We start from the raw sequence: 15,441 nt of genomic DNA, 5'->3' as shown, positions 1-15,441 counted from the left end.
ACGTCAAAATCAGTTGTTTTGTCGTGAAATCGAAAATTAGCTCTCCTAGCTTTTTTATTAATTAGCTTCTTTCCTTTATCTGACAACTAACACAAAAAAATACAATGGTAAAATACGTAGTACTTTTGCTAAGTTACGAAAATTAAATTACAAAAGCCAGAGCTCTAACAATTTTTTGTTGAATCTCGGAGTATGTAATCTTTTTCTGAGTTTTGAACACTATTATCATAGACATTTTCATGTCATCGATTCCAAAAAATATTTGTAATTTTCCACTAGATGTCTCTTTCTTCCGTCAATGAAAATGTAGATGGTGTTCTACGGACGATTCGGTAAGTTGCTAATACCTTGCTGCGTTGCCTTGATTATGTCAAAAGACTTCGCAACGTAATCGGCAATGAAAGATACAATATGACAATCTCCCTTTTGTTGGAAATGACGTTTTCCCTTTGGTACAACTACATAAAAACCTATAACATTATGTAGGCCCAAAGTTGACAGAAGATTTGATAAGAAAGTGTGTGCTTTAAATTTTGACGGGTTATACTGAATTTCCAAATCTTGTTAGTCCAATTTGAACCTTAAGTCTACCGCATGTGTTCTTTCAGCTGAGTGGAGCCGTGTTCGTTGCGGTCAATCTGAACCGGATTGATTCCTCGTGTTGTGATGGCTCTCGGTAGTGAAGTGAATGATAACTCCACGAAAAACGCTCCCCAAAAAGTGAAAAAATGTCCTGCAAACAGTACTGTGAACGACAAGAGCAACAGTGGCAATGGTAACAATAGTAAGTATTAAATGGTCATGCCCTCAGTTATGTAACATTGAGAACGGTTTTAGGAGCAGTTTTCCATGTTAAAATAATTGCATGCTCCTAATATTTTATGTGCATTTTGGTCATGTGACTTCATTGAATAAATCATGTGATCCATTGATTTTTGTGAAAACGTTATGCATTTTCATGACATGCGTACTATTACTTATATTTTCATATATTTATATGCATTATTTCTAAAATAAATGTGTACATCTTGTGTTGGCCCAAGGGATAAAAAATCTCGAGACCTTGGCGCACATAATTTAAAATGTAAATTATTACACAACTTCTCATTTAGTTACATACTCTTACAAACTTGCTGTGTTTAGGTTTGTGTTGTCCATTATGGTGCCTTATTTAATATTGTCATTATAAAAATGGTGATTTGTGATCAATTATTAATTATTCTGGAAAGGCAAACACTCATGTTTCTAAAATATTGAAGTTAATAACAAGATTGTGCTGTTCCTATAGGAGTCTATTAAAGCTTAAATTATATTATTCCCAGTAAAACTCAGTGACCTATAATGACCTCCACTTTAAATTACATTATTATAACAAAATATGTTTGTTTCATAAATATTTTTTTGATATGTATCATATTATAATTCCTATTAAATATTAGACTTTTCTACTATTGATTTCAAAGCTGCTGCTGCAAATATGATTAATATGATACATTAAAAACAAAAAAAGAAGTATAACATTACATTGATCAATAAAATATGTTCAATTACTAAATGCAAGGTTGTAGGTATTTTTTTAGATATAGGCTTATTATCTGACCACTTGTGGTGAATGGAAGTATAATGTAATATAGGTATTATCTGATAAACTCATTTTTCTAATGACTACATACCTACCTAGATAATTTATTTATATAGTTTCAGTTACTGACCTCACCTAGTTGTCTAAAGACTGGGTTATCATACTGTGTTATGTTCATTGCTATAAGGGCAAGTTTGTAATACAATCGTGCAGTGGTTTATAACTCAAACATAAGCTTTGAGAACAAAATAAACATTTGCATTGATATAACCATTTTATTCTGCCATTGACTGCATTCTAAAGTCATTCCACAGTTATTTTGAAAAGAAGAGTTTCATTAAAATGTTTACTAAAGCATTAGCAGTATCTTTGAACAAGATAAATTGGACTTGTTGTATTTGCAGGGTTCTTCCATTAAAATAGACAATAGTGTCAAGATTTTGTGCATTAAAAACAGAACACAGAATAGAATAGCAATTTGCAATTATTTATCACATCGTTTTGTAGCAATATTTATAGTTCCGATGTTAATCTTCATCCAAATTGACCTAGATTCTCGATGAGTGCAAATATGTTGTTTAGTGTAAACACAAAGATGCAGCTAGCTCAAGCTTAGAATATTATAATTTACATAGATATTTAGTTTTTTTTTTAACTATTAACATTAGAGAATTGAAAATATTCTTTAATGCATTTTTTAAAGCTGTGCTTGTTTGTCTTTCTTCTTACTTTAATCTTACTTTAATTTTTCAGTGTAAGCATAACATTTTATTATGCAGATCCATTGCACTGATGTATTTAACACCTGTTGTTACAATTCTGTAAATTGAATTGCAATCATATGCTTACTTGATGTTAAAATGTCATACCTCGGAATCATATGGTGCTTTCATGATGTTCTTCTAATAAATAGACAGGGTAAAGCCAGTTATATATTACACGTTTTTTATCTACATACAGACTACCTATTATTGCAGTTTAATGTATTCTTACAACAATGGTCTGGTAGATCAATCAATATTCAATTTGAGAAGCCATATAGTAGAGTGATTTTCATTTCCTAATTGGTAGAAAGAATAATGCCTACTCATGAATATTATTAGGGTGTGGTTTACCTACACAAATAAAGAGACACATTATTATCATCATGACGGAAGTTAATTTAGACATGTACTTACCTATCGCCCTGTTTTTCTATCCTGTATAATATTGTAGATAAGTTTTTATCATGACTGTTGACACACAAGGCAAGTGAGATATAACTTACTTCATAAGAAATGCCTTACTAGAAGTATTATTGGGGAGCTGTGGTACGACGTGAAAATAGTTATGCAGATTACGTTCGGCGTTTGTTTCTTTTTTGAATAGAATCCCATTTACCAATTGTGTGTTTTTACGTGACTTCCAAAATAGAAGGATTTTCTCAATTCGACGACCCTGTATACCTTTTTTCTCTATAAAACATTTTATAACTTTCAAGGCGCAAAAGTCTAAGTTATCGTAGCTACTTCTTCCTGCCCTGTTCCCAATTCATTTGGGGTTGGGGGTCCATTTTATTCATGTCCTCTTTCATACGTTCATACTTTATACATTCCTTATGGATGTCTTTCATCCCTTCTCATCACTTGCCATGCCACAAACGGCTTCTAATTTTTTCTATTATCGTTACTGTAGGTACTTGAAGTGTTTAAATATCTGGTGGTACCTAGTTTTAGGTACTTTATACCATTATCTAGTTCGTCCTGAGTAGTGGGCGGTGGGATCGCCTAAAAAAGCAGGTCAATTCGCATAACGAGAAAATGTAAATGCACACAAACCGCCCATCTGAAGTGAAGATAAAATTTTCTAAGAGAATCTGCTAAGAACATTCCTCCAACGACGACTTTGCCATTACAGAATTCGTCTTCTCTGTCTTCACCCATGTTCGTAGCTTTTGGCTTACTATATTGGAGTCGAATGCAGCTATGTACTTACCAGTGTTTTACATGGAGTACCATTCATCTGAGCTCCTCAATCCAGTTACACGGGCAACCCGGGATACTCTTGCTTAAATCGATCTTATGATCGATCCACGGCGTGCGGCTGTTGAGTACTTACCCATGAGATATTTTTTGGAGTTTTTCATGTACCTATATTGATTCCCTTTGTAGAGGAAATAGTATAAAAACTGCCACAGGTATCTATTGATCGCGTAGACTGAGGTTTGATTTTCCCCTTTCGGCCCCCTTCGGTTTCTAGAAAATCGGGGTTGGAAACCAGAACCATTACCTATTCTTTGTTGGAAACCTGGTTTCCAATAAGGAACAATTGATCAGTTTTGGAAACTGAATAATTGGGAATAATTGTAACCAAAACAAAAATTTGTTTTTCTTTGGAAACTCTTCCAATGTCGTATGTGTACGTAAACTTTATGGTTAAATATAAAGTAAATGATTGAATCTTTATATTATTTTTACTATCAATAAATCATAAACAATAAAAATGGTATTTCTCAGTTATTTTTCCATGTAATAGGTAGTATTTTTATGGATGTCTTACTGTTCTTAGAAGATAAAAATAAAGTAAGGATCTAGACAATGTCCAAATGAGTGGATCCTGTGGCAATGTGAAGTACATAGTCTGGTGCAGATACCAACTTCGGTAGGAATAAGTACAGTAGTAAGTTCGGTAGGTTCTCACAATAATTTGGTTAGTCTGCAGTTCTACACGAACATTTTAGAGATTGGAGATTCTTCAATGAAGCGTTTAACCCACTGACCGCGATAGGTAGATTGTTAGCGACCTGAAGACTGTCTGGAGACTGAGGTGGACTGATTCAGATGATTGATGGACCGAGTGCCCGACACGTATTCTAGAATACAGCCTATTGATATATGTAAATGACATTCTTATTCTTAACTTACGCCATAAATTCTTCGGTGACATCTTTCGGCGCTTCAGTGTCGGTCGGAAAAAGTTCTGTTGATTGAAGTCTCTACAAAAACCGTTTTTTTTTTCGAAGGGCCACAGCAAGATGAATATTAATCGACCTCCACTAAGGCCGTCAGTCATGTCATTTTTTTCTAAGAAAATTGAGACAAAAAAAGCACTAGTTCCAAAGATTGAAACATGTGCACGTCATATGCTAGCCTATCTATTAAAGTAGCAGGTTACTCGAAGTGTAATTACCATTCTACCCTTCAGGCTTATAATAGTTACCTACGCATATGCCTACTTGATCAAAGACGTGTATACGTACAGTTCTATCGATCAGAGAATTTTTGAACAGCGTGCTCGCCAATCACTAACGGACCGACTCGATTTCCTTACTCTTGCGTAGTCGTTATAGGGTTAAGAGGTTAAAAAAGCATCATGTCATAATGTAACTTTATCTTTATATTGTACTGTTTTTTTTCAAGCAATCGTGACATAGTGTGGCATGTCTTTCTATGATTGATCCATTGTGGGCACATAAACTCAGTCCATGATAACGTTTTATGTGATGTGATTTTCTGTTCTAAAGATAAGAATGGTTATTTTGAGTATCGGTTCAGAGATACAGCAAATTATATGACGCAATGTATTTTGACGCAATTTACTATTTAGTCATTTACAGTAGGTGTGAGATGTTAAATGTAATTATTTTAAGGCTGCATCTATAATTCCCTGCATAGACTCTCAAAATCAATCAAAAGTAGAAGGTAAATAAAATACTATTGTTGAGAAAAAAGTATTCTAAAATTGCAACATTTTTAAGAATGGCAAAAATATTAGTAAGTGGACAATTTTTTATCAGTTAGCTATATGATTCCGGAAAAAAACCCTGCAAATAAGATACGAGCAGTCAAGATCGACGGAAAGGTTTCAGCTAGACTTTCTTTAGAAGAAAAATGAACACAATTGCATACATAATATACCGAATAAACATCATAAACATACGTACATGTAGGACCATTTCAATAAATTTATAATGAACCATAGTATTATGCCGCTGAGGTTGATTTTCAAATAACACTGGTACACTACAGCGGGAGCAGTTTAGTGTTAATTCGTGTCCGGTTACGGAATTCGTAAGTTGTAAACGATGTCGTGAGCTCCTAATTTGAAGAAGCAACTCGTTGCTCAATAATAGCTTAGCCATCTCTTGCAGTATTGTTGACTGGAATTTATTTATTCCTGTCTTGTACAGGCCTTCCGGGAATACTCACCCTGTCCCTGTCTCGAATTCAGGAATTTTGACTGCCTTAGATCATATTAATGCTCTCTAGAATACTTTGGATGGTTTTATTATTGAAGGCGCTTACCAAAAACTGCATTCTGACATTAATTTGCCTGAATGTAATGGCCCCAATTTCAATAAGAATGTCCGGAAGAACCTAAACTTTAACATGGTAAATTAAGTCCACATAAAAGCAAAGAATATTTTTTCTAGAAACATCCTGTCGGGCAAAAAGTCAGGAACAGTACAAATATGCCATTTATATTCATAGTTGAGTGCACCCTCACAGTCAAGACCCTGCGCATTTATTGATCTTTCACTGAACCACAATATAGGGCTCGTTTTATTAATCGTAGTTACGTTTCGCTTCCTCCCAATAGATATCTACTAAAAGTCCCTTTGGTATAAACCCACATACTATACCTCTTGCATATCTCTCCATTCCAAACACGTTACCATGTGCACTTTGTAAAATAATAGATAGAGCTCGGTCAAAATTGGATACGATGTATTTTTGTACGCTGCCTGCTTGACCAAGATAGAAAACATATTTCTATTTGTACTTTTATTCACATGGTAACTAAGTTCAACCACCTTTCAGTTTCCAATGGGTGCTCTTGCGAACGTTTGTATAGATAACATGATACCTACTTTGTAGAAAAAAAACTAACTGGGACGTTATTTAAAAGCTGCTGAAATGTCATGTAATAATAACAGACAAATATGTCAAAATTATTTAAAGTAGTTCGTTTGGAAAAAACATATTCACTTTTAGTATTGAAGAAATTTTGCAAAATTCATACCTGCTGCGGCGGTTTATGTAGTTGTGCATTTATGGTTGGAGATTGTCTGATAATAAACGAGTAGCTTAAAGGATACAAAGGTAAGGTCAAGGAATGAGAGCACAAAATAATCGATGATCTAAGGTTAAATATTCAGCGACCGTCGCCGGCGCTGACGAGCTTGTTTCTGTTTGCATAATTCATTGATCGATTCAGTTCAGTTGCTGCTTGAACCGTGGGCAACAAACGCGATGTTTATCTGAATTTAAATCAACATATCCGACTATGCGCCTTGACGTCAAACTTTAAATAAAACACTCCTATTATAATAAAACTACTTAAAATATTTACACCAGGTGGTTAAGTTAGGAGGTTGAATTTAGATAACCGCAAAACGTAATGCTCAGTAACTATGCAATGTCTGCAAGACATCCGTAAATTATTTTAGAACTTTTGTTGTCCGGCTATTGCTGTCTACAATCTCTTAATAGAAATAGGGAAATGCCCTGCTCGTCTCTTCACTGAATAGGGTTGGTGACCTTTTACACTAGTGGTACTGCTGCTCGCCGCTAAACTGAATAATTTATGCAGGGAAATCCACTATGATGCCCATCATTACCTCGATTGGTCGTAAAATCAATATCAGTTTTATTTGTAGCAGAATTTTATATGGCCGTGCTACATGACATGCATTCAAATCAATAAGTATTAACGTAAAACCTAGTTGTCGACATGAAGTGCATCGTTTATTTTAATGTTACCGTATGCAAGTGTGTGTACTGCATTGGGTGACATAACATGATCTAAAATGTTGTAAATTCAAGTTTAGTAAAATTTACCTCGGCACTTGATCACCTCATGACATGGGTATACTGAAAGATATGGTTGAATGATAGCAAACGAAAGAAATGGTGTCAACGGCAGTTTATCAAGAATTTTGATTTTATTCTTATCTTGAGTCCCAGGCGCTATGTTGTTATCTTGTTTGGTAAAGGTATGGAAGATAACATCATTTTTATGATAAACTTTATCTTCCGTTCTCTTATGAATAACATTTTGCTGCTTTTACAATATTGTGAGTTTAAAGTCTCATGCAGATTAAAGTGATTACCTATATCTGCAGTTAGTGCAGATAAGTGTCTACGTCTCGCTTTAAATAAGACATAAAAAATATTAATTTTATATTTGTGTGATATTTTTAATTTTGTCATTGTTATCAGCATAATTACAATAATTGGGTGATGTTATCTTTGTCATATTTTGCATAACTGTGTCAAATTACATAGTAATATAGGTCAAGCCAGTTTCACAGTTACGCGTTTGTGTGAGAATAGTGGTACGCATTAGGATGTTAGTATGGTATTTATGTGCAAATAAATCTTCAACGTAATTCCACTTCGCAAAGCAACAATTTATCTGCCATAAATCATGTTTCCAAGTACTTCATATTACTTACGTATTTACTAAATCTTCAATTATAATGAAGTACATACATGTCACATTGACGGACGATAGGAAATCTGTCTTGAAACGTATGCCGTCAACGAAAGTTTTCGCGTAAGTAAGTGTTGCGTGTGGACAACATCGATGGCGTCTATTGTTGGCGGCATCCCGTTGCCATCTATTATTGACTCGACGCTGGAGATAGTTGGCGGTGCGCCAGCGCAGACCACGTGTTTGCCCGTCACGGGACGAGACATGCGCGTTTGAGTCCAACCAACGCGCCCCCTGCGCGCACGTCTCACTACCGTGTGCGCTTACAACCGCTGTTAGCCTAAAAACCTGTTTCGATGCTTGTTTTTACGCATGAACCACGGCAGCTACAGTTATAGAAATAACAAGAACGTACTGATTCCTTCTCGATCCTACGTAGACGTATTATTACAAGTCAGGCCGGATATGCCATAGAATAGGCGAGTAGGTATTTAAAAACAACTTCAATTACAATATTGGCACCGTAAACTATCCATAGAAATGCTAGACTTGTTGAAATTCAATTACCAAGGTAACAATATTTCCTTGTTGTAGCTGAAAAACAAGATAAACAATCGGCAAAAATGAAGAATGATAAGAAGGAAGTATGTGTAAAGCCGGTGGTTTGTAGTAATGGGCACACGAGTACGCCCAACGGGCGGGCGGAAGACGAGGGCGATGGCGGCAGTGCGCCGGCACCACGTGTGTCGTATGCGGCTGCGGCGCGCAAACCACCTTCGCCACAAATCAACAACACACCCGCCTCCTTCCCCCCTAGTACAGGTTACTATTTACACTTGCCATTTCATTCCCGTTCGATGTGTCATTCAATACCTGAGGGCATTGCATGATTCTGTCTATTCCCGATATATTTTAGCACTACTAATCATATAACATTTACAGAGACACAGAAGATAAAGGCAAATGGTGAGAAGTTGTCACATCCGAAATCCGGAGTTTGTACAATGAAAGTTAACGGAGAGGGACTTGTACCCAGCAATAATGATAGTAAGGATGATAAAATACGTACCAAAGAACCAATATTAAACGGCACAGACAAAACAGATACCATTGTCAATGGTGACCCAAAAAAAGAATTAGATTGTGATATTAGCAGTAGTGATAATACTAAAGTAGTTTCTAATGGAATTAACAGTGAACCCGATGACCCTAAAACAAACAAGTCTGAAGAAAAACCAGAAGTAATAAAATTAGTTTGTCCCAATAAAACGGAAGGTAAACAGGTATCAGAAAGCAAGAAGGATAAAAAGACAAAAATGGCCGATAAATCTAATGATTCGGAAGTTTTAAATGGAGATGGGGATAGAGAGTCTTCTCCGAGTGAAGATGGCGATGAGAAGAAGAGAGATGCAGAAGTTGTGTTCATTCAAGACATGGGCTTTACTGTCAAGATTGTGAGCCCTGGAGCTGAGCCGTTAGACATTCAGGTGAGGATATTCAATTTGTGATAATAAGGAACGCCTAATTCCTGTAAAGAAGGAATGATTCGTTATGCTTAAGCCTAAATAAACTTTAGAACAAAAACTGCTATCCGTAAGCAAAATTAACCGTTCCTTATTTGAAAGTTTTCCATACATTCTTGACACTAATTATGTTTTTGACAGGTTTCAAGTATGGAGCTCGTGCAAGAAATCCACCAAGTGCTAATGGATCGCGAAGATTCGTGCCACAGGACTTGCTTCTCCTTACAATTAGATGGCGTCACTTTGGACAACTTCGCTGAGCTCAAGAACATCGAAGGATTGAAAGAAGGATCTGTTATTAAAGTGAGTAAAACCTCTACGCTACACTAACATAAGTATTATGGCAGTCTAAAACGCAATGATTTCTTCTTCAGAAATGTATTTAATGTTTCCAACGCGATATGAATTCTAATCAACCTTTAATGTAAAAATCGCGTTAAAATTTGATGTCATAAATGGCCTTAAAGTATTGTTTAACTTATCAATATGTATATGCAAATTCTTATTTTGTGTGTTTTCCTATCTGTAGGTTGTAGAAGAGCCCTACACAATGCGTGAGGCTCGCATCCACGTGCGTCACGTTCGTGATCTCCTCAAGTCCATTGATTACACAGACGCTTACGCCGGACAAGAGTGCAGCTCCCTAGCCTTCCTCAACGTCATCACACAAGGAGACATTTTAGGTAAATTGCAACTTTCAAACTCGCTTTTGTTTAAAAAAAAACTAGAAGATTTGCAAAGGAAGGTTTGGAAAAATATCATTTTTGACTAAAACTATCGAAGCAGATCGAACAGTTTCTCCTTTAGAGCCGGCCTTGTATCGATCATATTGAAATTGATTTACGTTCCAATCTGAATGAACCTAACGTTTCTCGTAATAATTTAAAATGCAGGCCAGTGAAGCTTTCTACTTGTCTGTCAATTTAGTTCCCAGATTTTTGGGTAAACTGCTATTTTTGTATCGAATTGCCTTCAGCTTGGCGTTACCTGTTACATATAGGTGCATGTTCATTCATAAGTAACAATGAGACGTTTACGAACCTATGAATTAATATTGTTAGTACAACATTGACAGTTCAAACAAACAAACCTTGCATATAAAATATTATGCATTGTCTATTGTTATTTAGAAAATTATTACATCATATTAGGTTCAATGTTATTAATAAATTGTTATAGAAAAGAAAAAGTCCCGTCCAGAGAGTGTTGATTGTACACCTCCTGACTACATAATGCCGGGTAGTACCGAGCGGCCATTGCTGCCACTGCATCCAGGACTTACCAAGGAGAACAAGGCTCCACAATGCTTGAAGGTAAACTTGTGAAACAACTTGTTTGACACGATTTTATAGCACAGTTACTGAGAGTTTTGTAACTGAAAATAATTGAATAATTTAATGCTTATTAATAATTAGAAGGCAGACAAAACTGCGGCACAAATTAATCAATGACTTGATAATGTTTGCGATCAGGTCTTAACCACGTCGGGCTGGAACCCGCCGCCTGGGCCGCGCAAGATGTGCGGCGATCTACTTTACCTGCATGTCGTGACTCTCGAAGACCGCCACTTCCACATCACGGCGTGTCCCCGAGGATTCTACCTTAACCAGTAATATTATACACATAATACTCTTTACTACGACCTTTGCCACGAGCAAAGAACAAGATAAAATGTATAATGAATGGACTTCATTATTCATTTATGTATATTCTATTTGGTTACTGCATAATGAGCGCGCGGTGCCGGCTACACGTTGCGCCTACTATTGTTAATAGTTACATCAGTCTTTACCTATGAGATGACTTTGAATAGACTTTGAACACTCAATTGATGGCTAATTAACACAAGTGACATAGTCCACGCTTAGTCATAATTCCAAAGGAAAATATCTGTATTGGGATTAGATGGTTCAAACTCCATTTACCTATTTCTCATATCTTGTATCTAGATAAGAATAATACTCTGAGTAGAGTACGCCATTAAATCTGATTAGATTATGATTACGTCTCCGTAAAATCTTTTTTTAAGTTCTCAATTGGAACAATGTAATTTCCTCAAATTACAGTTCCCATGACCCTTTGATAAAAAGCCGTTAGTTGACCGGAGTATGACATTTTTTGATGTTGAAATTGGTAGTTACATTGCACAATTTTGACCAGGTCTACCGAGGAAGTGTTCAACCCCCGTCCGGCGACGCCATCGTTGCTGTGCCACTCGTTGATCGAGTTGTTGAGCATCGTCTCGCCTTCCTTCAAGCGTAACTTCGCCCTCGTACAGAAGAAACGTATGCAGAAGCACCCCTTCGAGAGAGTCGCCACGCCGTACCAAGTCTACCAATGGGCCTCCCCTATGCTCGACCATACTGTGGACGCTATTCGCGCCGAAGACAGTAAGTTTTACACAAATATCTAAGTTTTACTATTTTTGTATAAGGAAAACCTCATGTTTTGATAGTCCATTTTTCCTTAAACATCCCATATTTGATTCAATGAACAAAAAATAAAGTGGCTTACTTATGGCTTATCTTTATCCTCAGGAGTTTCCCTGTGGTAAAATAATTAATATTAGCCGGCAAATAAAATTTTAAACCAGGTTATCAAGTGGAATTTGTGGTGGGTTTATCCTCTCCTTAAACACATAGAAGAAGTTTACTCGAGTTACAAAAAAAACTTTATGTACCTACATCATGCAATTTTTATTGTCATTTTCCATTCAATCTATCAGAACTCCACTCCTTGATAATGCTGTAGTAATTGAAACTTTTATTAGCTAGCTACTACACTGATAATGATTTCGTAGTGTGATTACTTATCGGAGTATTAATCACCATTACATAACTCGTTTTTACAATCTTACAAAGCTACACAGCAACGTAGATTTTGCATAATCACCATGGTGGCAACGTAAATTTGAAAGCCAAATAAACCGTCGTGCGTAAACGGACGCAACTAATTTCCGTAATGAAAATGACATTGTAATGCACGGGAATAGAATAGCGCAACAGACAACAGATTTACATGAACTTTGTTCCATCGAGTTTCTATGCATGGCATATAATTGCATGTTACGAACTCCCCTTCAAAAGGCGTACTCCAATTAGGACCTCGTTAAACTATTCAACGTGCTATTAACAAAAACATGAATTAGAATTAGTGCTTTTGTTGTATATTTCTTCTTTGTTGTTTAATTATGTAGCTAAGTATTTTTTAAATGCACTTCCTGTACATATTTTTGACTACTTAAATATTTCAATGAATGCTTTGTCCTGTGAATTGGACATGTAAAATACTATCTACAGGTGTTTGCTACTAAAGATCTATCTGTCTTACCTAAACTAATAGTATAAAGAAGAAAAAAAAAATAGTTTGTATCCTAAAGGTTGAGAGAAGATGGTATAAAATGACTAAAGTTTACAACTTCTCATTCTTGAAACCTGGAACTTACCTAACTCTTTATTTCAGCGTTCTCTTCAAAGCTGGGTTACGAAGAGCACATCCCGGGTCAAACCCGCGATTGGAATGAAGAACTTCAGACGACCCGCGAGCTGCCTCGCTCCACATTGCCCGAACGCTTGCTGCGTGAGCGAGCTATCTTCAAGGTTAGTAGTAGATTTGAAACCTCTTTTTTCGAAGAAATATAGTATAAAAAATAAATTGTGGCTACATAAGTGGAAATCAGGAGAGAAAAATACTCAAATTTTTTATCATTATTTATTTCAGCATGCATATTTTTTGTTGTCACGAAAGTGTTTCATTCTAAAGTATCCCGTGCGCGACAATTGGCAAAATATTAGTATTTTTCGTACTACATATGTTCATTTTTGCGTCGCGATCGCGAGTCTAGCGCGCGAGTACACACGCATGCACGCAACCTGTTAAGTAACTTTCATTGACAGATTCATTATTAATGACGGACGGGTGTAACATATATTATTGTTGTTAGACATGCTGATGTGCTGTTTGTTTCACGATTCAATGCCAAATGATTAGAGCAACCTTGATGGGTTGAAGCACATTTTTCTTAAACTCTCCGTCGATTTGACATATTTATTTATTTAATGCGCTATGGTAGACTTAAGGCTATATCACAACATAATAAAGAAAGAAGTCATAGACGATAGAAAGTCTAGACAGACTAGATATTTATTCTAGAGATATTTATCCAAAAATAAAGTTTTAAATGATTGAGTCTAAATTTTCTTTAAAAACCAGGTCCACAGCGACTTCGTAGCGGCAGCAACTCGTGGCGCGATGGCCGTGGTAGACGGCAACGTGATGGCCATCAACCCAGGCGAAGAGCCCAAGATGCAAATGTTCATATGGAACAACATATTCTTCTCTCTCGGCTTCGATGTACGCGACCATTACAAGGACCTAGGCGGAGATGCCGCTGCATTTGTTGCACCGGTAAGTTCATTAGTATGCGGTATGCATAATGCCAGATTGGCTAGACTCGAAAACATCGTTAAAGTTACGTTTGACCTTGCTCTTGGCAATGACATTTGAACGGCGAAGTCAGGTTTTTAAAATGTGATGAAGTTAAATTCAAGAATCATTTTTGGTTTCAGCAGATAAGCAAAATTCAGTCCCAATAACAAGACTTTATGTTCCAACTTTAATATTGAGTTCAAAGGATATGTAAAATTGTATCTTAATAAAACATTTTATATTCCAATTTCCCTTATCCAGCGCAACGATCTCCAAGGAGTTCGCGTCTACAGCGCAGTCGACACCGCCGGTCTACACACTCTAGGCACCGTCGTTGTAGACTACCGCGGCTACCGAGTCACGGCACAGTCTATCATCCCCGGCATATTGGAGAAGGAACAAGAACAGAGCGTGGTGTACGGCAGTATCGACTTTGGTACCACTGTGTTGTCACACCCGAAGTATATGGAGTTGGTGAGTACCTAGCCTTATACGGGGAAATGTTAGAAAGATAAATCCTTACTGAGTAAGGCTGCCAGCCCACGTCCGATAAATCGGTGACCGATTTTTTGTTGGAGAAAAATAAAACACACTGTTAGCAATAGCCCAACGCACACAACCTATAACAAGTCTGTAAGACTGCCTATATGTAATCCAAGTTCTTCTATAAGAATTTATTTTGAAAGGTGCATCTTTCTCCATTGCAAGAAGCTAAAGTATCGATTTTCGAGTTTCTAATGCCCGTTTTCACCAACGAATACCTAAATTTAGGGAGCATTTACGGAACACTTAATAAGAATTTCATTTTCACCAAAGCCTAGGTGTCAATTTTAACCTAAAAATTTCACTTAAACTTGGGAGCCCGATTGATGCCTGCTTAAACAACTCCTATCATTATCATTACAGAATACAAACATATTTTGAACCGTTTCTGGCTATGGATAGTGAAATGTACCTTTATATGTTATGTAACACCAAAAATACCATGTTTAAAAAGCAAAAAAAAAATGAAACGAAAATTTTTAGAAAGTTTAGAAGCTGTGGAGGTTGTGGATATGTAAAATAATAATCATTAGAAGACCACGTACCTATCTTACGTGAAAGAGCAGATGTCTGAGAAAAAAGTACGATGATCATGACTTTTTTATAAGATTATAGGTTATCACTTGCTATGAATGCACTTGCTAGGTCGTGATGTCGCTGAATTATTCAAAAATAGGAAGTCCTGCATGTCCATAAATATACAGACCATAACAGATGCAAATCTGGTAATCACTGATGTAGTTTCGCGGAGGCCGGGACAACTATAGGCCTATTTAGACCTAAGCGGTATTCGCTACCGTCTACGGCAGAGAAAACCCTGTGGGTATGCGGTAATATAACTGTTCAGACCTAAGCGGTATTCGCTACCACCTGCGACAGAGAAAACCCAGTGGGTATGCGTTAATATATTACTGTTGATGTTCGGGATGCATGCCGCTGCTGCCGCGCGGT

The 15,441-nt window shown here is 36.5% G+C and overlaps 1 protein-coding gene across 3 annotated transcripts in view; it reads left to right on the top strand.

Moving 5' to 3' along the window:
- Nucleotides 1–481: 481 nt before the first annotated feature.
- The window catches only part of LOC110375891 (clustered mitochondria protein homolog), a 25,218-nt gene continuing 10,258 nt past the window's right edge, over nucleotides 482–15,441 (top strand). Inside the window, exons 1-11 of one of the 3 annotated variants that reach the window (XM_021334176.3) lie at nucleotides 482–784; nucleotides 8,591–8,818; nucleotides 8,939–9,483; nucleotides 9,661–9,822; nucleotides 10,049–10,202; nucleotides 10,699–10,832; nucleotides 10,992–11,128; nucleotides 11,680–11,909; nucleotides 12,982–13,118; nucleotides 13,732–13,926; nucleotides 14,209–14,421. In XM_021334176.3, the coding sequence (XP_021189851.3) occupies nucleotides 667–784; nucleotides 8,591–8,818; nucleotides 8,939–9,483; nucleotides 9,661–9,822; nucleotides 10,049–10,202; nucleotides 10,699–10,832; nucleotides 10,992–11,128; nucleotides 11,680–11,909; nucleotides 12,982–13,118; nucleotides 13,732–13,926; nucleotides 14,209–14,421 (2,253 nt within the window). In that variant the 5' untranslated portion in view covers nucleotides 482–666. Of the gene's footprint in view, nucleotides 785–6,646; nucleotides 6,664–8,590; nucleotides 8,819–8,938; nucleotides 9,484–9,660; nucleotides 9,823–10,048; nucleotides 10,203–10,698; nucleotides 10,833–10,991; nucleotides 11,129–11,679; nucleotides 11,910–12,981; nucleotides 13,119–13,731; nucleotides 13,927–14,208; nucleotides 14,422–15,441 lie in introns of those variants that run through there. The other 2 variants (XM_021334177.3, XM_021334178.3) reach the window with 2 other exon arrangements.

Source organism: Helicoverpa armigera, chromosome 8 (assembly GCF_030705265.1).
Source record: "Helicoverpa armigera isolate CAAS_96S chromosome 8, ASM3070526v1, whole genome shotgun sequence".
NCBI lineage: Eukaryota > Metazoa > Arthropoda > Insecta > Lepidoptera > Noctuidae > Helicoverpa > Helicoverpa armigera.
Note: the sequence above shows the minus strand (reverse complement) of the source record. Positions and strands in the feature narration are given on the sequence as shown.